We start from the raw sequence: 26131 nt of genomic DNA, 5'->3' as shown, positions 1-26131 counted from the left end.
TACTCCTTTTCAAGATAATAATAGAATCATAGAATCATTAAGGTTGGAAAGGACCCTAAAGATCATCAAGTTCCAATGCCCCTGCCATGAGCAGGGAACCCTACCACTAGATCAGGTTGCACAAAACCTCATCCAAACTGGCCTTAAAAACCTCCATGGATGGGGCATCCACAGCCTCCCTCGACAACCTATTCCAGCACCTTACTATCCTCATGGTGAAGAATTTCTTCAAGATGTCTAAAGTAAATCTCCCCTCTTTCACTCTCTGTCTTTCTTATAACACCCCTTTATATATTGAAAGGCTGCAGAAAGACCTCCCTGGAGCCTTCTCTTCTCCAGACTGTACAGCCCCAACTCTTTCAGCCTGTCTTCATAGCAGAGGTGCTCCGGCCCTTTGATCATCTTGGTGGCCCTTCTCTGGACCCTGTCCAACAGGTCTATATCTTTCTTCTGCTGAGGGCCCTGGAGCTGTACACAGTATTCCAGATGGGGTCTCACCAGAGCAGAGCAGAGGGGCAGAATCCCCTCCCTGGCACTGCTGGCCACACTTCTCTTGATGCAGCCCTGGATGCAGTTGCTCTCTGGGCTCCAGCACATACTGGTGGCTCATGTTGAGCTTCTCATCTACTACCACCCCCAAGTCCTTCTCCTCAGGACTGCTCTCCAGCCATTCTTCCCCCCAGCCTGTATTTGTGCCTGGGGTTGTGCTGACCCAGGTGCAGGACCTTCCTCTTGGCCTTGTTGAACTTCATGAGATTGGCATTGGCCCACCTCTCCAGCCTGTCAGGGTCCCTCTGGTTGGAGTCCCTTCCCTCTACAGTGTCAACCACACCACACCACACAGCTTGGTATCATTGTTGAAGACATGGACAGTGGGATTGAGTGTATCCTCAGCAGTATCAGGATGCTGCAATATCTCTTTGCTGTTAAAAACTGATGCTGAAAACCTGGTTATCTGCAGTTCAGTAAAATACATTGTACAAAATCATTCACAAAATACATTGCTATGTATCTCTCCAGTTTTGCAGTGAAAATGCCTATGACTCAGTTTCTTTACTGTCAGTTTTGAAAAATTAAAGTGATTATTTACTGAAGGTTTCTTTTTTTCTGCATAGCTAGTTGATAAAAATAGCAATGATATGAAGTATTTTTCCTTTGTTTTAGTATCAAAGATGCAGGCTCTGGGACAGATTGCATGTGGAGCACATTAACGCAGGACGAACAGTTCAGGTAAGGATATTAAAATGACTGTGATATTAATGGAATTAAATTACATAGTACTGGTTACCTTGGGGATGGATCTTCACAGAGATGTATATTTGACAGATGGATTTGCCAAGTACATGGTATTGCTTTGCTTAAAAGGTAGGGATTTCCTTATTGTGTCCTATGAGGCAAATACAGTCAGAAATGATTCGGGATTCCTGAATAAGCAAAAGTTTGGAGACTCTGGTCTTTTCAAGCTATTATCTTACATTACTAAACTAGAATACAGGAACTGCAACAGGGGTACTAGTAATTTCGAAGCATGGTTTCAGACCAAACATTGAACAGCTGGACTAGTAGTTAGGTGTGCAAATCTCTGTTGTGAAATATGTAATATCATAAAAGGAGGAAATACCGGGCACGTTTGCCAGCATGGCATTGTCTCAGTGACTTCATGCGTAGTCACCCATAACTCAGCACACAGGGAATCTCGTGTCTGTTTTTAAAAAAATGCATGTCTTGATGAAGTAATGTAAAAGCTAATGCCAAACATTAATACAGAAAAACACAAAGATCAAATGTGCAGTGCAAAGTTTGCTGACACAGGTATAGCAGCTAGTGGTTATAGCATGCTGTACTAGCAAAATTCTGGGGACAAATATATCTTTGCCAGCAGGAGAGGCATCTTGTGTTGGTTTCATAGGTGGTGTTCAGAGCAGGGACATTAGTTTGTTACAGGAACCAGCCTTTGTGACCTAAGCTGCATCTAGGCAAGCAGGCTTTGCCAACAGGGGTAACCCAGTCCTAAACCACTGTATTTCATAATTCTAATACTGTAAATTCCTTTGTTTGTTGCAACACCTTAGTGACTCTGTGGGAAACTAGACCAGACTAGAAATGAAAAAAAAAAGCCTCAGAAAGAACTTAATCCGAATTGAATACCAGTATTAGACAGTAGGCAAAGCTGCAGTTATGTATGTTTTCTGAGGAATGGAAGGTGTTAATGTAGTCTACACTTTTTTAGTGTAAATGATAAGAAGTTATATATGAAATCCACTTGGTTTTTCTGTTATTTGGAGGTTTGACTGTTAATTTTGATTTGTTACCAAGTATTTTTGAAATTGGAATATAAGTTTACTCTTAATATTGAAAAAGTCTTCCAAAGGTGGAAGTCCTATTAAAACAGTGCTGTCCTGACAGGTGTGGTATAGTAAGCGTGTGTTTGTGTTTTAATTCGTTTTCACATCTCAGCTGTAGGAAAGGCTTCTGTTGGAACTCTTTATTATCAGTATCATTTGTTTAGCAAGACGAATATTTATCAATAATTAGAGAAAAAGTAATCAAAGTTATGTTTTTAAATACATTAAATGCTTCAGTAATAAACCCTCATATTTGACTCTAGAATAACTTCACAGAATCACAGAATCTTAGGGGTTGGAAAGGACCTCGAAAGATCATCTAGTCCAGCCTCCCTGCTAGAGCAGGATCACCCAGAGCACATCACACAGGAACATGTCCAGGCAGGTTTTGAATGTCTCCAGCAAAGGAGACTCCACAGCCTCTCTGGGCAGCCTGTTCCAGTGCTCTGTCACTCTCACAGCAAAGATGTTTTTTCTGATGCTTACATGGAACCTCCTATGTTCCAGTTTGCACTGATTGCCCCTTGTCCTATCACTGGACATCACTGAAAAAAAGCCTGGCTCCATCATCCTGACATTCCCCCTTAACATATTTGTAAACACTGATGAGGTCGCCCCTCAGTCTCCTCCAAGCTAAAGAGACCCAGCTCCCTCAGCCTTTCCTCATAAGGGAGATGTCCCACTCCCTCAGTCATTTTTGTGGCTCTGTGCTGAACTCTTTCAAGCAGTTTCCTGTCCATCTTGAACTGAGGGCCCCTTTGTATTTGTATTTATCTTGAACCTAAAGCCTGCCATTCTCACTTTCAGGCAAAGTAAATTTTCTTATATTTTCTTTAATGCTTATTGCTTTTAGATCTGGATATAAGTGGTTCACATTTGGATACCCGGAAAGCAGAATAAGTATCTGGATCCATGCAGGAAGAGTAGACTAGCTCTTTGTTTTAATTAGATAGTTAGGAGTCTGGAGTACTTGGTCATACATTATATGACATGTAGAATGTGTTTGCTGTAAGCTGTTTAAATGTTTACCAATGGACTTGTGATCTGTTTGTTTGCAAAGAAATCAGATTAATTATTGTGATACCAAATGTTCTCTGCAGCACACACTTTGCTCTCAAAATTAGATGTTGTAAAAATACATTAGGAATCCCTAAGTCAATATTGACCCAAGGCATCCACCACAGGTTTTAGACAAATATATGCACAGCCACTCTACATTTAATCCATGTGCACATAATTAGCCATTTTTCTGAATTTTCCGTTTACCCAGAATAATTAGTTCTGTTGTACTTTTGATGATGGTCAAAATCAGAAGTATAGATGAGCATAAAAGTATACCTCTTCTTTTTGGTGACTCCATGTCACATAAAAAACTTCTAAAAAAGAAAGTGAAGAAACTTGGAAAATCTTTGTCTAGGACATGATGACACCCTTTCAAAAATACTGAGAAAATAGCTCTTGTGCACCGTGTTCGTTTTCAAGAGTGTGCTCTTGTAGATTTTAATTTTTAAGGATGGTCAGTGGACTTCTTAAAATTTTAGGGTCCGAATAAATATGCAGTTCTGCTAGATTTTCCCCACATATATGCTGACTGTACCATTCAATTAGTTAATTATGGCAAAATTTAAGTTGGTTTCAATGAAGTGGCAATGTTTTGTTCTCACACCTAAGGGCTGCCTTGATTGTATTTATAGGCAGGGGTAGAAAAATGCTGCAGTTACTAGAGTGGATGTAAAACATTGAACAAAAAAAGGAGGAATACTGTGGATGAATGATCCAGCTCTAGCCTACATCCAGCCCACAGAAAGAGACTCTGTTCTGCAGAAAATACATAGGCAGATGTAGTCTCTCCACTGTGTTGATCTAACCTGGAAAGGTACTTGAAAAATGTGTAACGTTGACAGCAAGAAAACCAAAATATTGATGGAGAATGGCTTAAAAAATATTTCTCCCTTGTTTTGCGTTTGGCTGATACTACAGGTAAATTAGTTCACCAGCGAAGATAAAAGGTACCATCTCCTCCTTGATCTTTGGTTCTTATTCTCCTGGGGCAGGTATCTCAGTTTTCCTTCTGGAAAGTAGGCCACATCCAGAAAGACTCAGCGCTGTGTCCTGGTGATGCTGCACTGCACTGTTCAGGGACTGCTGTATTGGGAGCTCCCACTCAGTTACAGAGAACTGGGTGAACTCAAAACCCACAGGCAAATATTAAAAATACAACAGACTTAGCTGGTTTTGATGTAGTGGTTCCTCCAAGTAAGAGGCTCTTGGTACTACTGATGCCTCCTCCAAGGACAGCTTTGAGTTCTGCTGGAGGAGACTAATCTACTGGCTTGCTCAGTGTCTGTCAACTGCAGGACTATTGTCTGCCTTAGGAAGAGCAGGAGGTGGGTCATATACTCAGCAGGGATCATCTCTAGGTTGAGCTACCTTAAGTGAGGACAAGCCCCTTCTTGGCAGAGTGCTATTTTTTTAATGGGGTGACTCTGCTGCAGGAGCAGTAGAAAAAGAGCAGGAAGTAGTGCTGGGTCAGGAGAGCCTGGGAGACCCAGGATGGGTTCAAAGGACAAATTCCTTTGCGTTTTTGGAAGCACGGGGCTTTTACAGCAGTTGGGGGCATCTTTGAAAGGTGAACCAGCTGCAGTCAAACAATGCCGTCTGGAAAAGAAAATGGATGTAGCGGACCATAGAGGTTGCTTGAAAGCAGGGACTGTTGAGGAGGTTTTTGGTCTTGGTTTATTAAAACCTAGGAATGGCAGGTTTTAAAGATAATCAAGATGATACTTGCTTCCCAGCCAGTGAAGGTGCTCCTAAATATAAGTTACAAAATATTTCTTACAACTGTTACAGCAACTCCGGGCCAATATGAGAGAGATGGAGAAACTCTGTTTGCAAGTCCGACATGAGGACATCCCGGTTCTGCAGAAAATGATAAATCCCATTAAAGAGGAAGCTTCGTTTGCCATAAAAGACTTCCTACAGCTCCATTCTCAATCTGCACAAGAACTTAAGAGACAACTCGAAGGGCAGGAGGATGCCTCTTTAATTAGATCTGCAACTGTTGGAGGAGGTAGTATCTCTTACATCTATATCGTTGTATCTAGTCTGTAATTTCTCCAACCAGATACAAATGAAGTTAAACAAAAGAGATTTCAGTTGAATAATAATTGTTAATGAAGAAGTTAATTTATTTCCCTACACCATGCTTTTCTCGTGACCTGTGACTGAGTTTTGGTAAGTGGAGAGTGCTCTACTTGTGTATATTTTGAAATTAAATAGCTGTGGCCTTCCTTGAGAAGGATCCTGTAGCCTTGGATCTTGAAATAGAACACTGTTCATAGGAAGAAGAATACTTAAAATTGATGTTTCACAGTAGCTTGACTTCTTTTTTTCCCACCTGCAAATAATTTGATCGTGTGCAAGTAATAATATAGGCCATTTTCATTGAATTAGTGCTTGCAACATCAAGAAGAAAACAATTTTTATAGGACAGACATATATACCACCACATATATATCAGCAGTATAATATGGCACTGCTGAAGTACCTGGAAAAGAGGAGCAAGTATATATATGAAGGAGAACATCTCTTCTTGCAGCATTTTATGTTGGTAACTGACAAGAAAGCAGGAAACAGTATAAATTCATTTAGATGAAAGATTTTGAAAACACACTGTAACACGCTACAGTTCAGACATGTTTACCGGTTTTTCCTCCTTTCTGTATACAATGTTTTTCATTCCTTATTCTACCATTCTGTCTTCAAGGGAAGCCCTTATTATGACCTGGTATGTGCTGGTGTTCTTTGCTAACGATTTGTGATAAAGTTGATTAGATCAGGATTAAATCCTTCCACATAGCAGTAATTAGTAGGGTTGCTGCAGTAGCAGTATTGTTTAAAAATGTTTGAAAATTTCATGTGTCTTAAATTTGAAGGAGTATTCTCAATCAATGGCAACCTGCCATCAAATTTGATTCCATTACCTTTCTTTTTGCTACATAAAGAACTACAAGAACTTGATTTCAAGTGTGATTAACAAGCTAGCAAGCCTAATGGTCCAACAGGGAGAAAAGTAGATTTGAAGACTGGGCTTGCTTTCTTGTATGTCATATGCAGTAGTACCAGAAAGCCTTATGAACATCAAGATGTATTGAATATTGAACCATAAAATGGTTTGGGTTGGAAGGGACCTTTAAAGATCATCTAGTCCAACCACCCTTCTGTGGGCGGGGACTCCTCCCACTAGACCAGGTTGCTCAAAGCCCCATCCAACCTGGCCTTGAACACTTCCAGGGATGAGGCAGCCACAGCTTCTCTGGGCAGCCTGTTCCAGTGTCTCATCTCCTTCACTGTAAAAATTTCCTACCTTCTTAACAGACCAGTAAAAAGACTGAATTGGCTTTGACATATGAATCTTGACTTTTATCAGCACCTTCAACATGTTTTAGCTGATTGTTCAGTAGTTTGTCCTAATATCTTTCTGGGTTTCAAAGTCTGTCTGTTTGGTGTGTCTTCCTTTCCCTCCCCAAAAAGAAGATAAGGGTCCTCTGGGACCCCCTTCCTACTCTCCTCATGTTCTTAGAAATACGCTTGAACTTTCAGAGGCTGTTTCTTACGTATTCTAGAGTGAATTTCATCACACCCTCAGGGCTGGAATACATCTAGCTCATCTAAATATTTTTAACCTGTTCTCTTTATGTTTCAACCTACCCTTTTTTTGTTGTTGTTTTGGGTTTTTTTGTTTCTTTCTTTCTTGTTTAAATTAATTGCATCAAGTGTCTGATTACAGCTATGTTTCTGTATAAAGACTGACTTCATCTTTATCTGGGTCATCTGTTATTTTCTTTCTTCACCTGGCAATGCACTTGTACTTTGTCTTCCTCTAACATCAGTGGCATTCATAGAAACTTGCTTGCTACCATTTATGCCCCTTTGTAGTTACAATTTATTTATGTCCTACTCTTTCTCATATTATCTTTCCATGCTTACATTTCTTGTACTCATCTTAATTGTATGTCAAATCCAGGGCATGGAAGAGCTCTTGCTGAGGGCTTAAACATTTTCCCCTCTGTCAGGACAATTTGCTGTCATCTCCAATACAGCCTGTTCTGTTAGTGTCTGCCAGCTCTTCTCTAGTCCTCTATCCTTTAGAAACTTCTTCCACATATTTTATATTAATCAGTTTACTGAATTTGTCGTTACGTCCTTGGAGACAGGGGGCTCATTGTCTTTGCTCTTTTACCCTGAGTTTTAGAATAGTGAACTCCAGTATTCAGTGATCCCCTTCATCCATATTAGCCCTTGGTTTTGGGCTCTTTGCAAACTCTTGTCTGTTATGATCAGAGTTACATTTAAAATATCTTCTTTTGGTAACTTTCTGCACTTTTCCTCAATACCTTCTGGTATTGCATTGGAAAGGCCTTGTCCTGGCTTACTGCTTTTCTAGCAGTTACACAGGTGGTAAATGGGAAATAGAGTTAAATCAAAGAACAAGGCTGCTTTTAAAATTGGAAATACCTTTGAAGTATAGAGGACATTGAGCATAACTGCTCTTCAGAAAGGTAAGAAATTGATCAGAAAGATTGGGATGAGAAGAACAGAAAAATAGAACTGGAATTACATGCTTCTGCAAGTCACCTCAAGAATACAGAAATAATTCACCCCATTTAAAGTGAAACATGCAGGCAGACAACTAAATACAATTAAACAGATTTTTTTTGTCAAGTTTGCCTGACTGTGAAACTCTATGGAATTGCTAACACAGATACAATATATTGCCTATTCTTTTGTGCTTAGACGCTGCAGTCCCAAAAGCAAGTCTTGGCTGTTGATCTTAATCAAAAGAGCTTCAGTATGCCCATTCAAGTTGCTTTCCATCTGGTAGAGAAGGAAGGAGTTTACAAATTCAAATCACTCATTTGGAAGGCATGTCAGTGAAATGATGTGGTGCCTTCTTCCCTTCACCATCCTCAGCTCAGGTCCAATAGAAATGGAATTTGATTGCATTTTGAACAAATATTAACAAAGGTGAGACTCCACTTTTAAAATTACTAAAATCTTTTAAGCAACATATTGAATCTTCCAGAGCATTAGATTTTTATCTTGAGTGTAATGAGGTGAGAAGCTGCTCTATGAAATCTGCAGATGAGTTTTGTATTACTGCATTTTTGTGGAGAAGCTGCAAGTGAACTGGTGGAGCCACTTCCATTCTCAGTTCTATTAAAATTGGCTAGACTTGATAAAAGTAGTGAATATAAATTTCTTACTCATACTTTCAACCAAAATGTGACTTCACCTTCTCTTACCCTTCTTATTCTTTAGTTTTTGAAGCAAGTAAAGAATTTTCTTGAGGGATGTTTTTCCACTAATATTTAGTTACTGGAAAACTATAACAGTGTAAACCTACTTGTAATTTTGAGTTCTCTTGAATGTGTGTCATAGAAAGCTTCAAATCATTTGTGTATGTTGAAGGATGTGCTTTTCTACAATAGGTCAGCATAGATTGTTAAGGACAGACCAGAACAGGGAACATAATTTATGAAGAGGTGGTTTTGCTTAGTGAGATTATTTTTTTCTTGCTTTTGAATGATGGATATTTTAATTTCAACTAACTTAGCATGCATTTGGCTGGTTAGGGAAGAGTATGCTTTTCTTGGCAGAAGGATCTTGGTTTTGAAATAAGAGTTGTGAAGGATTGAAATAGAATAAAATACTCAAAACCAATGTTAAATGTCAGACTATGTAGCAGAATTGGTTGATGCAAAAATGGACACGTGTATCTTTTGATTAATTATAATGAAAAGGGAAAAGGACTGTTTCAGAACTTAATATATCACATTTATTAATCTGATGCTATAGATAAAATTTTTTTTTCTGGAAGAACATGTGATGATTGCAGAAGGTGGATTGCCTTCCATGTCTAGATTCTTAACGGAAAAGGGGTAGGAGTAATCAGAAAAACAAGCCCAAAATAAAAACGCACATCACTTCCTCCATCCTTGTTACTCTGCTACTCTACTTACTTAGTAATTATGGCTGGATATCAGCTTCATCAGTGTCAGACTTGTATTGATCTGAGAGTAGGAAGATTAGGGCCTTAATGTATTTTGAGATACTAGGTCAAAAATTTAAAAATTGGACAAATGTTATGAAAATGTATAATTTTTATTTTATCTTGAATTAATTCCATGAGTAAGCATGCACTGACTCTTTCATTAATATGATTATTTTTATTAATTTTCAGTTGTTCGTATCCATTGTAGTAACAGTTATATAATGTTATAATAGTACCTTGGCACATCCATTGTTTGTAAATATCTCAATGCAGTATTTACACTTTAATATCTAACCAGTCATCCCCATATTAAACTTTCTCTCAATACTACTCTCCCAAGGAAGGAAACATCAGTGTCCTACTAAAGTAGCTATCTTCCTTCAGAAATTGAAGTTGCCTCAATTAACAGTAACCTTTGTGCTGTGTTTACATACATACATTCTCCAGTCTACCTTTCATACTCTCAAGCTATTCATAGAATCATAGAACTATTCAGGTTGGAAAAGACCCTTGGGATCACCGAGTCCAACCATCATCCCTACTCTGCAGAGTTCTCCCCTAAACCATATCCACCAACACCACATTCAAATGACTCTTAAACACACCCAGGGATGGTGACTCAACCACCTCCCTGGGCAGCCTATTCCAGTGTCTAACCCCTCTTTCTGTGAATTTTTTTTTCCTCATGTCCAGTCTAAAACTTCCCTGTTGCAGCTTGAAGCCATTCCCTCTTGTTCTGTCACTAATTACCTGTGAAAAGAAACCAGCACCAACCTCTCTACAATAGCCTTTCAGGTAGTTGTAGAGAGTGATGAGGTCTCCCCTCAGCCTCCTCTTCCTCAAACTAAACATTCCCAGCTCCTTCAAGCGTTCTTCATAAGATTGATTCTCTAGGACCTTCACCAGCTTCGTTGCCCTCCTCTGTACTCGCTCCAGCACCTCAATGTCTCTCTTGAATTGAGGTGCCCAAAACTGGACACAATACTCCCGGTGTGGCCTCACCAGTGCTGAGGACAGGGGGACAATCACCTCTCTCCTTCTACTGGTCACACTATTTCTAATACAAGTCAGGATGCCATTGGCTTTCTTGGCCACCTGGGCACACTGCTGGCTCATATTCAGCTGCTTGTCAGTTAGAACCCCCAGGTCCTTTTCTGCCAGACACTTTCCAGCCACACTTCCCCAAGCCTGGAGCGTTGCCTGGGGTTGTTGTGGCCCAAGTGCAGGACCCAGCACTTGGCCTTGTTGAAGCCCAGACCATTAACATCAGCCCAACGATCCAATCTATCCAAGTCTCTCTGTAGAGCCTCCCTATCCTCATGCAGATCAACACTCTCTCCTAGCTTGGTGTCATCTGCAAACTTACTGATAATACACTCTATGTCCTTATCGAGATCATCACTAAAGATGTTAAACAGAAATGGTACCAACACTGAGCCCTGAGGAACACCACTTGTGACTGGCCCCAGCTGGACTTGACCCCATTGACAACCACTCTTTGGGCCCAACTGTCCAGCCAGTGCTTGATCCAACAGATCGTGTGCTCATCCAGGCCATGAGCAGCCTGTTTTTTTATGAGAGTTCTATGGGGAACAGTGTCAAATGCTTTTTGGAGGTCCAGATAGACAATATCCACAGCCTTTCTCTCGTCCCTTAATCCTTGCAAATAAACAAGCCAAACTTGTTTGTTATTATTCTTTATTACCACTTCATTACTTGTCCATAATTATGCGCGTGTCCCATTACATCCGTGGTGGCTCAAGACTGGGCTCTGTGACTGGAGGAGGTACGTGTGTGTCTCTTCCTTACACTGGCTCTCCCCCATGCCACCTACCTGTGTTTCCCAGTCCCCATTTTTCCCACTGTGCTCTGTCCTAATGCCTTCTGCATGCAATCCAGGTGACTGAGAAAGGAAGACACTTGAGAGTATCTCCTTTACCCTCTGAACTGCAAATGTTTCTTGTCCTCACAATACCAGTATCCAACTGGATCCAGCACTGAATGCTGGACAGCAAGTTACTTGGTTTTCACCACTTCTACTTTGAAAGTTTTTTCCTCCAGCTTCTTTTAGTTCCAAGTGGCAAAAAATCAAACTGGTAGTACAGTAATCAATCATAAAATGAGTAATTGTCTTTTTAGTTTTGGAAATGCCGTGTTTTTATGTATCACATATAAATGAGAAGTTTTGGTCCCAAGCTCAGTTTTCTCTGCTGGGTTGATACAAAATAATTAACTCACCTTGAATTCAGGAGTATAATTTAGTATCATTCTCAGAACCGATCCTGAAAGGTCACTGACAGAAACAAATCCATTTCTTTGGCAGTAACTTCCTTTTAAGAAACTATCTAGTGCTGTAAGACTTTTTGCTATATGATTGTTTTTAAGGCTGTTGCTTGGCTTGAATTGCATCAAACACCAATTAAGCCCTGAGAAACATTGAGTTTCTTCATGTTCTTCACATCACCTGCATTCTGATCCAGTGCATTTATTTATAACATTGTGGTTTTCATTCAGAAACTTTATGTAACACAGAAGTGAAGGATGGCTCCCAAAGTTTAATCCAGACCTACTCACACCTTCCCGAAATACCTCAGGAAGAAAATGCAGCTGAGTCTTGGGAAACTTTAGAAGAGGTATGTTGGAACTTCACTTTTGCCATGTGGGTGCTTTTGTTTTTAGTAACTATTACAAAATGACATATTTCTTTTATTTGTAGGACTTGATTCAGCTTAGCCAGTTGGTGACTGAGTTTTCTCTCTTAGTCAGCGTAAGTATTAATTCTGCATTCTATCCTAGATCGATTCTTGTACAAAAAGAAGGCGAATGGGTCACTCCTAGCCGGGGAGAAAAAGAGATGAGCAATACTTCTGCCTGTAATCTGAACTCAGACTGACCAAAGTGGTAGAATAACATTAACTGAATGTAGTTGAGTCCAATATTCAAGGCTACAAGATCCTAGTCACTGTCAGCAACTTCAGGCAAGCGTCAGCCACCGAGTAGGGGCAGAGCAGTTTCCCCGCAGTGAGCTGAGATGCCTGCGTGAAGGTGCTGTCTTTGCTATTGGGACTATGGTAAATACACCTGTCATTTCAAAGCCTGTTCATGAGCTACTTTCCGAACTCATAGGTGATGCCTGTGCTTACATCAAATTGCCTAGCAGTAAGGTGAAAGGTTTATTTTGATTTTCAAGTGCCAACAGAAATGTTCAAAAGCTTTAACTACTGAGCTGCCCCATCTGGTTAGAAAACTTAAAGAGTTCTTCCTTCCCTACACCAGCTACTTGTTGCTACAAGTGTCTTTGTGGCTCTCCTGTCGACTCAGGCTCTGTCAAGGTAATTTTTTGAGGAGGGAAGTCTTCTGCTGAGTATACAAATATACAAAAAAAAAAAGATTTAAGATTAATTTGGCTAGAGAGGCACTGCAAACATTTTTATTCAGTAGCCTAAATGTTAGCAGCTTTAGCTAAAAAGGGGAGTTTCTGTTCCCAGAAGTTTCTGGATTTTACACATAACTGTCATTAGATATAATAGCAACCATCTAAAGTGTGTGGCTTGGATAGTAGAGGAAGATGCCAGAGCTGGTGGATTCAACAGTTTTTTAGAGGAAAAATGTTCAGAACACCTTTTACTTTAAGCTGAACATTAGCCATCTCATTTTTGTCACATAAAACCGCCTGGGTACTGCTGAGATTAAAATAAGAACAAACAAACTCACAAACCCCTTTATCTTGTGCTCCAGTGTTCTCTGAGAGGGACTGAAGGGGACTCTGACAGCATTGGAAGAAAGGATGGAATGTTTATGTAAATTCAAACAGGAAAATACAGAATAACATCACGTATATTTTCAGTAGTGTCATTACTCTACTTGTAAAGTTGAGTCAGTGTCTTATAATGTCATGATTAAACACTTCTGTTTAGATTTCTTGGTACAGCTTTTTATGTTGAAGTTGGTATTATCTTACAAATGCTCTTCAGAGAATTTTTTTTGAATATGAAACTCAGCAGGAAACAAAAAGTCTAGTTTGGATTATTTCCCCCCTTTGGAATGAGTTCATCTATTCACAGAAATGATACAGAAATCCTCTGTTTTGGGTGGTTTTCTCTGACTGCAGCAACACATTGTATAATACCCACACCATATTATTACTTAATAGTTAGGATATTTTTTTCAAGTAAGTTTGTAGTTTCAGCAGTTTATCAGATGCTGTTAATGAACCACCATTAAGGCTGCAGGGCTGCAGTGTGTAGCAGATGAAAGCGGCTGCAGGGCCCTGATTACAGGCATTAAAATGGTGTGTATTGGCTCACTGCTGCTTCCCAGCAGGTTACCTCACTCATAATTCCTTTGCATCTAGTCTCAGCAGGAGAAGATTGACAGGATTGAAGACCATGTCAACAGTGCTGCTGTGAATGTTGAAGAGGGAACCAAAAACTTGGGGAAGGTAGGGATCTGCTCCTGCTGATGAATCAATGGTACTCAGCCTCCCAGCAATCCTCGGTATTAACCCAATTGATCTGCCCTCTTTAATGCTGAGGGAGGCAGCAATTAAGGAAATAGGAAAGAAATGACCCACAGGTAGCTGGGAAAAAAATAATCAATCTCTCTTGTAATTTTCTATTGCATCCAGGCTACTAGGAAATAGAAAGGTGTGGGGTGTTTTGCTTTTGTTTACGCTATTCTGATGCTACATTGGTTTACCTGCAAAGACAAGAGCATCCAATAATTGGCTTGTAAGAATTAAATAAGCATAAAACAGGTTGATGATAACATGCAATTTCAGTCCCCTTGCATGAAGATGTCAGTGATCACTGCTAATAAGCCACTAACCTAGATTCGGGCATGTTACTGAGAAGTCTGAGCATTTTCTGTTTCACATTGGATTTAACGTGGAGACCAGGTAATTGATAGTGTGCATAATCAGCCAGAACCATATAAAAGGACCTGGTTCACAACTGTGTACATGAGAGCTCAGTGTTGGATTGTTTTTCGTATGTTCTGTCATACGTGTGGGATAGCAGGTGATTTATTTATTTTAAAAATACTAATCTGTAAAGTTGATTTGTCACTGAGCATTCAAGTCATTGCCAAGAGCAATGAGGGGGAAATGCACATCACCACGGGCAAGTATTTTAACTGTTGTTTGTTTGTTTTCTTTACAGGCTGCAAAATACAAGCTGGCAGCTTTGCCTGTGGCAGGTGCAGTCATTGGTGGAGTGGTGGGGGGTCCTATTGGTCTCCTTGCAGGCTTCAAAGTGGCAGGAATTGCAGCTGCACTTGGTGGTGGGATTTTGGGTTTCACAGGTGGAAAATTGATACAAAAAAGAAAACAAAAAAGGATCGAGCAGGTCTCTTCCAGCTGTCCAGAGCTTTCTCACCAAAGTGCCAAAAAATCCAGTTGAAGTATAGAGTAATTTTGAATCAGAATAAAAGTGTAGTAGCCATGCTAATGACAGGCCTCCAGCCTTATGCTTTAAATACAAGGCTGAGTTGTGTGAATTTTGACAACAGTACTGTCATTTGGGAGGGGTGGAACAGTAATGCCAGCATTTCCCTTTTCAGATGCAGTGACATCAATCCTCTGAAAATTATATGGATAACTTTTAATTTTAAAATTCTTAGGTGAGCTACATGTGCAGCTGTAATGATAAGTGATAGGTGCTTGATGCCAAATTTGCACAAAGTGTCTTGCAGACAATAGAGAGAAATATTTGGAAAACCCTAGAGCTTCCCATGAATGCCACCCAGAAGCTGGAGCTTTTATTACAGTGCTCTAAAGGAAAGGAAATAAGCTGCATATATTTTTCATGGTCTTAGCACTTTAAATTAAATTTCATTTATCTGGATTCCCAGACTCCTCCCAAGGAATACCCCCCCTCCCAGGATACAACTGGCTATGCCTGTGCAGTAATGCACAGGGAAGTGTTGGCTGCCATAGGAAGTGAAAATGTTGGGTCAGGAATGTGGAAGAGAACATTCCACATCTGCCTCAGCCAAATCAGATCAGGATCATAAGCAGCTTTTCCCCCTTTTCAGGTACTTCTCTCTTTTTTTTTTTTTTAATTTGTAAACTCATCTTGTTCAAAGTGTAGTTAAGAATTAAACAGCCTGAGCAGGAACCCTGCAGGACTGCTTCTGGAGAATAATAATTTTCTATGGCTATTCAACTCCTTGGCTTGTCCTGAGAACACCATACAGGATGAAGTGACAAGCTCTGGCATTCTGAGCTCGAAGCCTCAGCTTACTTAAGTAGCACTCGCTGCTAAATGTTGTCCTTTCTTCTCATCTAATCCTTATCAGCACTTTGGTAGGAGAGCTTAAAAGCTTCCCTGGATGGCAGTGCTGAGCCAGGCCCACTCCCTCAGTGGTCTTTATTGCCCCTCAAGTGCGGCAGTAAGCACCAGGTCAAAGGATGGTGCAGCAGCCGGGCCAGCAATTTACCCCTTAAATGGTGCCAGTGTCAGCTGACATCCCCAGGTGGTGGCACTGTTTTGAAAATGGCAACCAAAGTGTTTATAGTAAGTAACTGTGTGTCTTCAGGTGAGCTTCACACTGTTCAGTTCTGAAACTTCAGCCCCCACCCACACTGCAGGGTGACATCTCAGCCTTTTCAAGATTTTGGGACATGCTGTGGACAAGGTGCTGCTACTGCTTTTGCTGGCATTTATAGCAGATGCCTGTTGTTCTTACTTGGCTGCTTAAGAAGCCTTTTGCTTTTCAACCTTCCATTGTTCAATAGGGGAGTGCTAATGTTTTTATTGTCACATGATCTACTCTTCAGCACATGGTCCTACCTCCATCCTTCCAGGACAGTTCCCACACTCTTGCTGCTACTGTTTGGGGGAACATAAACTGAGGTTGGGAAGCTGCTTTTTAAAGTTTTTAAATTATTCTATTTATCCTGAGCTCTGAGTCTATTTTTCCTTAACCAGTACTTTGATATCATCATTGGAAATAACTGTCTGCTAATGACAGATGATAGGTTTTTGTGCCTAGAGACCCTGTGAAGCAACTGTTAGTTACAGCACATGTATCTTTTTCTGAACAGTTCTTCCTTATCACTATTAAAATATGATTGAAATTGCTATCTGACCGAGAATTGTGTCACTTTTAAGTACGTCTGAGTCTCAGGGAAGCAATGTGTGCAAACCCAGTTTTCACAGGTAGTCGCAAACACTGTCAAAACTGCGTGTGTTAAAGCCACAGTGCCTACATCTGTAAAGTCAGCTGGAGGGGAAAACATGACCCAAGGAATTAAGCTCATTTGTTCCTGTCAGGCAAAACGCACTTTTCTATAAATGCATCTACTTTGGATGTAAACATATTTAATGAACTTAGAAATCACATATCAGCACTTAAAGGAAGTGAAGGAAAAGTGTTCTTCATCAGAAACCGTGGGTGATTGATTCCTTGTATGATTTTAAAAAGCTATGTCTGCTTTCCTGCTGTATGCTTGGAAACCTTGTGTGGTTAAATGACAGCAGCCACAGCAGAGACAGCACAGACTCCACCCTCCCCCCAGGCTGGACTAAGGCCAGGACAATCTAAATGCATAAAACTGAATTCCTGCCACAGCTTATAAGAAATCAGCTTGGTATACACTCGTTTTACGAAGTGTCTTGCACAAAACCTATTCTTCCTCCCTGCGTCTTTATGGAAGCTATTTCAAAACATGGTGTACACACTGTTATTTAAGCTTTGGTATTGTAAAATAGTTGAGTTACTTACATACATGAAGAAACGTGCACCTGAATAACCACACTAGCATTTAAATTGCTGGGCATGTTAGTCAGAAGAAATGTAAGATTCACATAATTCTTTCAGACCAAATAAAAGCTTTTGTCTACATGACTGTTTGTAGCATTTATTGAGAATGTCAGGGTTTATTTCCTTTCAGCATCTAAAAGATTAATTCCTCACAAGTTTAATATTATTAAAATAATTGCATTACCAAGAATCCTGAATTGAGTTACCAGACACATGCTTCAGCTACTGAAATATTTACATTGACTGAAGGTAACACAAGTTTCTACAATGTTGCAAGCATCTAGTAACTCATGCATAAAGAGCTAGCTCAGAAACAGACTCCGTAACTTCTGCTAAAAAGAGACTTTGGAATGATTTTATTCCATATGGGGATAACACTAACACTGTTTGACAACTTCCCATGAAAGCCTCAAGAAGTGGTGAAGGGAGTAGTTAGCTGAGCACTGAATGGTAAAAACCATTGATGTAGATGATCAGAATTGGAGGACTCAATTTGAAACACACCTGGCATTTTGTCCATCACTTGCTGTCCCTTGGCAAATTCTCCATTTCATCAGCTACTTCAGGAGTTCAGGTGATGTTCAACATCATATCAGGCCTACCTAGACTTCAGCTGTTCAACCTCCAACAAACACAATGTAATTACCAGAGTGCATAACTGTCACAAAACTCTTAGATCTAATTGTCTACCTACTGCTGGGATCCCAAAGCTCTGGGAACATCAGAAATGCAAAGTTGGATGAAGGAATGCCAGATGGGGTTAATCTCACTTTCTAGCTGAAAGCACCAGCTACTGGACAGCTGGGTATATAATGAACTGGCATCTCTCTCCAGAAAGAGAAGCTTAGACATCTTCCACCGATCAGCAGTTATTAATAAGAATCCCAGAGAAAAACAGAAAACTCAAAGGAGTAAGATGAGTACATGTAGGCAACATTTCAGGTGTCTGAACAACTCCAGAAGTTCTGTAGCACCAGCTCCAAGACAGCAAGTGGCAGCCTTAAAACCACACCCTGCTCACATCTTGGGATTCCGGGTGGAAGGTGGTATGTATGACTCAGATGCCAAAAATGCTTGATTACCTGAGATGGAGAATGGGACAGGAGAAGCCCTGGCTTTCAAGCACTTAGTGTGCACTCCAGAACACAGCTTCACAAAACCCAACAAAGTATGCCTGTGAACAACATCTTGTAATACTCTTCTAGCTACCAATTCTGCATCTGCTCAGCTGTAGCTGAGTGTTGGTACCAGCAACTCCCTCCTCAAGATCTCCTCTAAAAAGCTCATGCAAGAGCAAAAGAGGCAAAAGGAATCAATCCTGAGCTGAACTGCAGTAGTTGGGGCACTCACTAAATTAAACACAGATGCAGAGGCCCACCTATCTAAAGAACAAGCTTCCTTCTAAGGACACTAAACCTTGGGGGCCCAAGATTTTTTGTAGAAAGTGTACTATACAAATCCAGTACTAACTTGTGTCCAGCAATGCACCCCAAATTAACAGGTATTTTTCCATCTTAGTTTTTTTTATGTTCATCTCACCAAGCAGCTTTAATTAGGAGAAGCCCATATTCTGGTGTTACGCACAGCAGAAAAAGCCCACAAGGAAAGCAGTAATTCCTTCTTCAGAGCAGACTTCAAAAAATATGCAATAAATTAAGGCACAAGCCAGACAGAACGAGTAACAGATTTGCAATGGTCGTTCAGCAAGTAGACGTCTGCCAGGAAGGCAGGGACCCCAAAGGGAAAAAAAGACTTAACTGTAACATACATGCAGAGATTAATTTAAGACTAGTAAAACTAAGATTGCAGTCCACCCCTAGTCCTCTCCTACTTTGGTTTCCAACATTCATGTTCTTCTAACACAACCATGTGGATAATAAAACTATCTCAGTGATTCTGGGGACTCAGAGCAGGTGAATACAGCCCTTTCATTCAAGATACAGCCATTATCATTGAAACTTGCTTGGTGTTTGAATAGTCAGAATTGTTTCATCCCTTAGACATTTACACCCAGGAAAGCACCACACAAGATTCTGTAAAACTTTAATTTATTCCCCTCCCAAGTATCCAGAATAGAAGACCCTCTTAAGTTGGAGAAAAATGTGCCAAAGAAATAGATCACCAGAAAGCTGTTCATATGAAGAAGAAGAAAAAGCACATACTAACAAGTTTACACAGAAAACAACCCCAAAGTCCTATTTAATGGGATAGTGCAAGTTAACAGCATGTCTCTGGCAAGGATACCTTCATTTGGATTATAAAAGTTTTACAGAACAGAGTTAGAGATTGAGAGTCTGGATGGGTCTCTGATATTTCACTAGAGCATTAGGAACGTACTGTTTGAAAGATGCTGTACAGAATGACCCACCAAACAAATGTATTTACAAGCCTGGGGAGAAAAAAATTATTTTTCAGTTTATTCAAAATAAAAATACACATAGAATTATGAAAATATAGGTTTACTATTTCCACCACACAGAAATCAATGCTGCTCTCTGAAAGGCTTGCAAGATTATTTCAAGTTTTTAAAGTTCATCTTTTTCCCTCAGTAAGGTGTACCTATGTTCACTGGGTGCCAGTTTCTGGAATGAGCTCTCTGGGGGGCTGCTGGCTAAATCCTGAATTGGCTGAAAAAGAGAACAAACAGTACAATTGCTTGTTAGACTCATTTTAATAATCAATCACCTCTGTTAAATGAACTTCTAACATTAATTATGAGAGGGCACGAATGTCCAGCATTCTCACAAATTGAAGTGTTTGTTTGGGGTTTTTTTGGAAGACACATCATAAGCCTCACATAGGAGGAATATGTACATATACATTAATTCAGGACCATCAGTTAATGTTGCTCCTTTGTTTGTCACATCTCAAAGACAGCAGCCACCACACACATTTCTGTACAAGTGACTTAAAAGTATTTCAAATGCATCCCAATTGTTTGAGTCCATCTACTACTTGCTTTGAAGGGATTCCAGTAGGTGTGTTTGTTCCTGAGGTACCCCAGGGCAAAAATGACATCGCTGACAAAATATTTAGTAATTTGTTTTCAGTGAAAAATAAGAAGAAAACAAACCAAATATGCAAATCAAGAGACACACATGACCTAAGTCTCCAGTGTAGTTAAGGCCAGTATTGCCATCACTCATGCATACACCTCTTCCACAAGACGGCAAGATGCCATGCAGCTGTGAGGAAGCCAAATCTCCTAGGTTTCGTGTGCATCTTCCAAGGCAGAATGGAGACCAGAGCAAGCCTGCAGCTCTAGGCAAGGAGCCTGTGCCCAGATGGGCAGCAGGACTGCAATTGCCTCAGTGTCTCTTCCTCACACACACCTATCCAGCTCCCGGCTGACCAACTGCCTGGCCTGTGCCTCAGTCTCCAGCCCTATTTTCTGAGTCTCCTCCTGTTGACCTAAATTCTGGTTGCTCAATGAATTCCAGAGAAACACAAGGAGTGACCAGTTAGATGACGACTTACTGCTGCAACAATTTAGCTCTTGTGCTTTCAGGGCCAGTCAAGGCAACATTCAAAAGCAGTCATTCTCCTGGCCCAAGGCAAGTCCTCCAGGGCTTTCATGCCTTAAATCTTTTAACTTTGAGCAGGGCAACAGGAGGCTGCACTCACACAGCTTAGCACAGAGCCACCCGTACCACATCCCACAGATGACTAGGAAAATGAGCCTGTAGCCATAAAGAGGTTCTGTCCTTCACCCATGGGTTCTGGGATGGCACAAGGCACCCCAAGGTCAAGGGCACCAGGTCTCCTCTGGGACCAGTGGGGCTCTCTGAGTCATAGACAATGCATCAGATAACAAAGTGTTTAAAAACAGTTACTTCTTTAGAGTCCCTGAGGTAATGAGAAGGTTGCCTGACAGGCTGTTGTTACATTTGCACTTTTCAGCATGGCACCAAGCATATGAGCTGAGTGGTGTATCAAGAAGATACAAGGCTAATCAAGACACACTTAGAAGACTGGGCTGAGCAGAGGGAGTTGGGGCTGGTAATGTCTCTTTTCTGGAATACTGTGTCCAATTCTGGGCTCCTCAGTTCAAGAGACAGGCAACTATTGGAGAGAGTTCAGCAGAAGGCAACAAAGATGACTGGGGGACTGGCACATCTCTTAGGAGGAAAGGCTGAGAGGGACACTTTAGCCTGAAGGGAGAAGACTGAGAGAAGACCACATTAATGTCTATAAATATCTAAAAAGGGAGGTGTAAGGAGGATGGGGCCACACTCTTTTCAGTGGTGCCCAGAGACAGGACAAAGGGCAATGGGCACAAGCTGGAACACAGGAAGTTCCACCTGAACATGAGGAAAAACTTATTTAGAGTGAGGGTGACAGAGCACTGGAACAGGCTGCCCAGAGGGGATGTAGAGTCCCCTTCTCTGGAGACATTCAAAACCTGCCTGGATGCAGTCCTGAGTAATGTGCTCTAGGAGATCCTGCTTTAGCAGGGGAGTTGGACTAGGTGATCTCCAAATGTCCCTTCCAGCTCTTAACGATTATGTGATTCTGCCTGTTGGACTGAACTAAAATCACTGAGGGACTCCTGAGTTTTGTCTGGAGAAGGATCTAGTAGTTGTGTTCCTGAAGAGATCCCCAGAGTGACTTCCAGGCATGTAATTATACAGCATGACAACCTTTGAGCAGTACAGTGAGGAATCCAAACTGACACTATTAATGCTGCTTGGTAACTGCACTAATAGAAGGAGTAAGTCCTATTTACCACTTACTGGTCTTTTGTTGATGCTGTAATAATCTGCCACCTGCTTGGATTGGTGACTATGAGTAAATACAGAAAACATTCAATCAATTGATGTTTCCCCTTAGAAGCACCCTTTCATTGTGTGTCATGTGGGAAATAATGCATCTATGCCATGTCATCGGTTTTTGCACCAAAATCACAGAAGAACATAAGAGCAGCTCTGTGAGCTCAGAACAGTCACCTAGCCCAAGATCATCTGTTTCAGTGGAGAAAATAATATAGTCTTATACTGTTCCCTCATCAAGACAAACAGGTACCATACTTCCCCCCTAATGCTCTCCCTGCCTTTTCCCAAAGGAATTTAAAAGAAAAGCCAAGCGTAAGTGGCAACATTTTGCTTATATGAAGAGATTCCTCTTTTAGGACACTGAAGTTAAAGGTACAGACATATTAGAAAGTACAGCTCTAACAAGGAGTAAAATCTTGGTTAAATGGCCAAATTAAATTTATTTGTTGCAACCTTACCTGACCAGGTGCTACGTCAGTTGGATCAGGGCCATGATGAAACTCTCTATGCAGTTTTCCAGAATGCAAGTCTAGTACAAATTGCTTCAGTTTACCTGGAATTCTGGAACAAATCCAATAGAAATACCCACATGTTTAGTACAAGTGAAGTCCAAACACAGAAGATTTAAAGTGCACTGTTTAGAGTAGCCACCTTCTCTTTATCTAGCACACTATGTCCACTTTCAGGTGATTAATACAGGACAGGAAGCCAAATGGTTTTGTCAAGGTATCCCACCAGCTTCTTTTTCTTTCCGCTGTCTCTTGAGAACACAGCAAGTATTTCATCTTTTCAATAACTCCCACAGAGGTGTACTAGCCAATAACTTAATTGTATACTCACTTCAGCTCCCCACTAACCATAATGTAAGAGGGAACAGCAGGTTCCAAACACACAGTTTACAGATACAAATGACAGTTGGGTAGCAGTATTGACAAAACATCTTTGAAAGGCTCTCAAGTGCCTGAGCAACTGCATATACACTAGAGATAAGCACTAAGAGGATATCAATGTAAATCTAATCTGAGATCATCTACTGTCACCCACAGCAAACATGCTAAACTACAGTATCCAATTTGTGAAATGTCAGATAGACTAAAAAGCTTAAAATGAAGAGTTGATCTACTAAGTATTAAAGATGAGGCAAAAAATATAATGTGAGAACTGTGCATACTATCAAAAGGTAATGAACGAATGGAGACAGGTTTTGTACGGAGTCCTTCATCATACCAATTGTTACATTTAGGAAAGAGGGACAAAATGTGGTCAGACAGGTACTTCAGATCATCAGAAAACTCTACGAATGAAACATAGTATAGCAGAGCCAGGGGCTCCAGCAACATCTGTAACTAATTAGTATTGCAGGGGTACTTTGAGGGGTCTCTTCCCTTCCCTGCTAAGATCAGGAATTAGTAGTGATGGAGAGAAGGGGATTCATTCCAGTGCAGTCACAGGGACAACAGAATCACTGCTCCTTGCTTTACTTTGGGCCCCTGCCCTGTTGAGACATTCCCCTCCCTCCAACCTCTCCTAATGCAGCAAGGGCATTTGGTGCCTCCAGCCTCTTGTAGCTCAGCCAGTTCTCTTTGAAAAGCTACAATTCATCTGGTTAACATGCCTGGGAAGTTCCAACCTGGAACATTAGGATGAATAGGGCCAGGTGGCCAAAGTATGAGAACAAAATATTTGGTGGTGGTCTCATTTGCCTATGAAGTGGCTGTTCTCCAAAATGACAACTCTCTAAAGAGAGAGGAAATCTTTTAGTGGGCCAGTTCTCAAAGTAGGATATCCAAACCCCATTGGTTGGTGGCAGCACTGAGATTACCAGAGACAGTCTGGGGCCAGTTTGTAACAGAGTCCAGAAACTGTACTAAAGTGGCAGAAATCCTTTTATTCAGATGAAAGTCTCAGAACTAAGATTTTACCTATTATTAAAAACAAACCAAACCCAAATCAAAACAAAAATCCAAACTACACACACACAAAAAAGATTATCAACCCTAGGAGCTCCAAGCCCTCATTTTCAAACTGTTTGTTAGATATTTCTAAATATCAGCTCAATTTGCTAGGGTAAGGCTGAATAATTATTTACCATTAAGCAACTGTCTACAATCCTGACATCTCTCTCTCATCTTCATTTGTATGTAACTGGCAAAATTGGTATCCAAACAACAAGCAGCTTTTACTATTCTGATAGTGTTTCAAAGACAGAGGTGGTGTAAGAAACAAACACGGAAGTCTAAACGTCTCTATTCCCCTATAAGAGATACTAATTTATTTTAGGGCTGTTTCAAAAGTCACAATAAAGAGTGATTTCAAAATGCAGATATCCCCCTATCTTTTTAAAGCATGTGTGGTGAACATGATCTTCCAAAGAAGCAGGAACACAGAGAGGAAAAAGTCACTATCAGAGTTTCCACAAACATAGCTTTAGATATTTGAGAAGTACTATTTGAGGTACGTCAGAAACTACATTTTAAAAATAAGCCTGTGGAGAATTATGAGGAGAAGCTAGGTTTGAACCCTGCTTCCAGATGTCAACATTTCAGGGAGAAAAATGCCTGCTGGAATGGCAGCATTAGACATGGGGTTACATTCACATTGCATGCTAAGTCTGAGCTTTGAATCTTGGCTTTGACAAAAATGAAATGAGCAAAACTTCAAGTCTCAAAGTCTAGGCACATAATCAGGGCTTAAGAAGCAATGTACATGCAGGTACCTCCTTTGAGACAGAGACTGGGGTTTAACAGAACCTGAAGACAAAGACAGAATGCTCATCTCATGCTGAAAAGCCCCTGAAGATAACACACATCTTCACTCCTTAACCACAGGAGACAGAACATCTGCTTCCAAGGCAGTACAACATAAAGAGAGAGGCTAATGTGAAGAGGACTATCAAAGTGACATTTTGCCTAAGCACCCTGATACTTTTATCTCACATACTTTATCCCGATAACATGCCAATGATCAGCCACTTTCCAAGCTGCCCTTGGAAAAATTCGGAAACCCACAAAACCAACAATTTTTCTGCAAGCTTTCCAGGTTTAGAGTAATGCAGGAAGGCTGAAATTGCACAGCGGGAAAAACCAAACCAGCAGGCTGGGAATTCTTACATGGTGCATTTTACAATATTACAGTGTCGTTGCATAACACAGTACTTAAACATTCTATGCAGTATATTAAACCTTTCAGAGTTAATTGATGTATCTAGATCACCATGAAAAATACCAGGTCGGGCTCCAAATGTCTAACTACAATGGAAAATACCAAAACTTCAAATTAAAATAAGAGTAGCATCTAAAAACTTATTGAGAGGTTCTATTCTTGCATAAAGCAAAGTAACTGTTTAAACAATTACTTCAGGGGCAACCTGATCTAGTGGGAGGTGTCCCTGCCCATGCAGGGGGGTTGGAACTAATGATCTTTAAGGCCCCTTCCAACTCAATCCATTCATCTATGCTTCACACTGACTGATACTGCTTTAAGGCTCTGACATCGAATCATGCATAGCCAGTCTTTTCTCTCCTAGATTTATTCATCTCCTATCATAGTACTGATGAAAATACGAGCATGTCTTTTCCTTTGTTCTTCTCAAATCAAAATGTGCAAAGAAAAATACTTACGACAAGTCACTGAAGTCTGGGAAGACATACATGTGCCTAAAGCTGTCAATGGCAATAACAGGGCAGTCTGCTGGAGTCTTCTGAATATGGAGGAGTGGGTGCCTGAATTTATCACAGTCAGCATGGAGGAAGTTTATTGTACCTGGAAATTGTGGGCACACAAAATTCCAGGTTAAAGATTTTCTTATTGTTACCTTGAAATCCTAAACACTTTAAGTATCACAAAGGTGGAGATACAAAGTAGACACAACATGCAAATTACAAAAATACATTTAAATAACTAACATCATCAAAGTAACAGATTTTTCTTAAAGTTTCTTTGGTCACAATACAAACTGAAGTTTTATTTAATGCCGTCTCAGTGTCTTTTAGACAAGAAGGATTTATGAAATAGTTATTTACTACTAAATTGTGTATCTGTTTCAATCATTTCCAGAGGAATCATTGCCCACTGTCAAAAAACACAAAGCCCTTCAGACTCAAGAGCTTTAAAGCCAGGATTCCGTTTGGCCTCTGCTTCCACACTGAGTTTACCTGAAAAAAAAATAATAATACCAGTAAAAACAATGAGTAGCA

At 40.5% G+C, this 26131-nt stretch overlaps 2 protein-coding genes across 6 annotated transcripts in view; one reads left to right on the top strand and one right to left on the bottom strand.

Moving 5' to 3' along the window:
* Positions 1–17247, top strand: part of STX17 (syntaxin 17) — a 30219-nt gene extending 12972 nt beyond the window's left edge. For all 4 annotated transcript variants that reach the window (XM_051611855.1, XM_051611856.1, XM_051611858.1 and 1 more), the window contains exons 4-9: positions 1165–1230; positions 5196–5415; positions 11914–12032; positions 12116–12166; positions 13754–13840; positions 14559–17247. In XM_051611855.1, the coding sequence (XP_051467815.1) occupies positions 1165–1230; positions 5196–5415; positions 11914–12032; positions 12116–12166; positions 13754–13840; positions 14559–14798 (783 nt within the window). In that variant the 3' untranslated portion in view covers positions 14799–17247. The remainder of the gene's footprint in view (positions 1–1164; positions 1231–5195; positions 5416–11913; positions 12033–12115; positions 12167–13753; positions 13841–14558) is intronic.
* A 1947-nt stretch (positions 17248–19194) lies between these two features.
* ERP44 (endoplasmic reticulum protein 44) overlaps positions 19195–26131 on the bottom strand; it is a 48698-nt gene continuing 41761 nt past the window's right edge. For both annotated transcript variants that reach the window (XM_051611852.1, XM_051611854.1), the window contains exons 10-12: positions 25556–25697; positions 22394–22496; positions 19195–19790 (exon numbers count right to left, since the gene is read on the bottom strand). In XM_051611852.1, the coding sequence (XP_051467812.1) occupies positions 19689–19790; positions 22394–22496; positions 25556–25697 (347 nt within the window). In that variant the 3' untranslated portion in view covers positions 19195–19688. The remainder of the gene's footprint in view (positions 19791–22393; positions 22497–25555; positions 25698–26131) is intronic.

The sequence above is a fragment of the Apus apus genome, chromosome 2 (genome assembly GCF_020740795.1).
Source record: "Apus apus isolate bApuApu2 chromosome 2, bApuApu2.pri.cur, whole genome shotgun sequence".
Taxonomy (NCBI): Eukaryota; Metazoa; Chordata; class Aves; order Apodiformes; family Apodidae; genus Apus; species Apus apus.
Note: the sequence above shows the minus strand (reverse complement) of the source record. Positions and strands in the feature narration are given on the sequence as shown.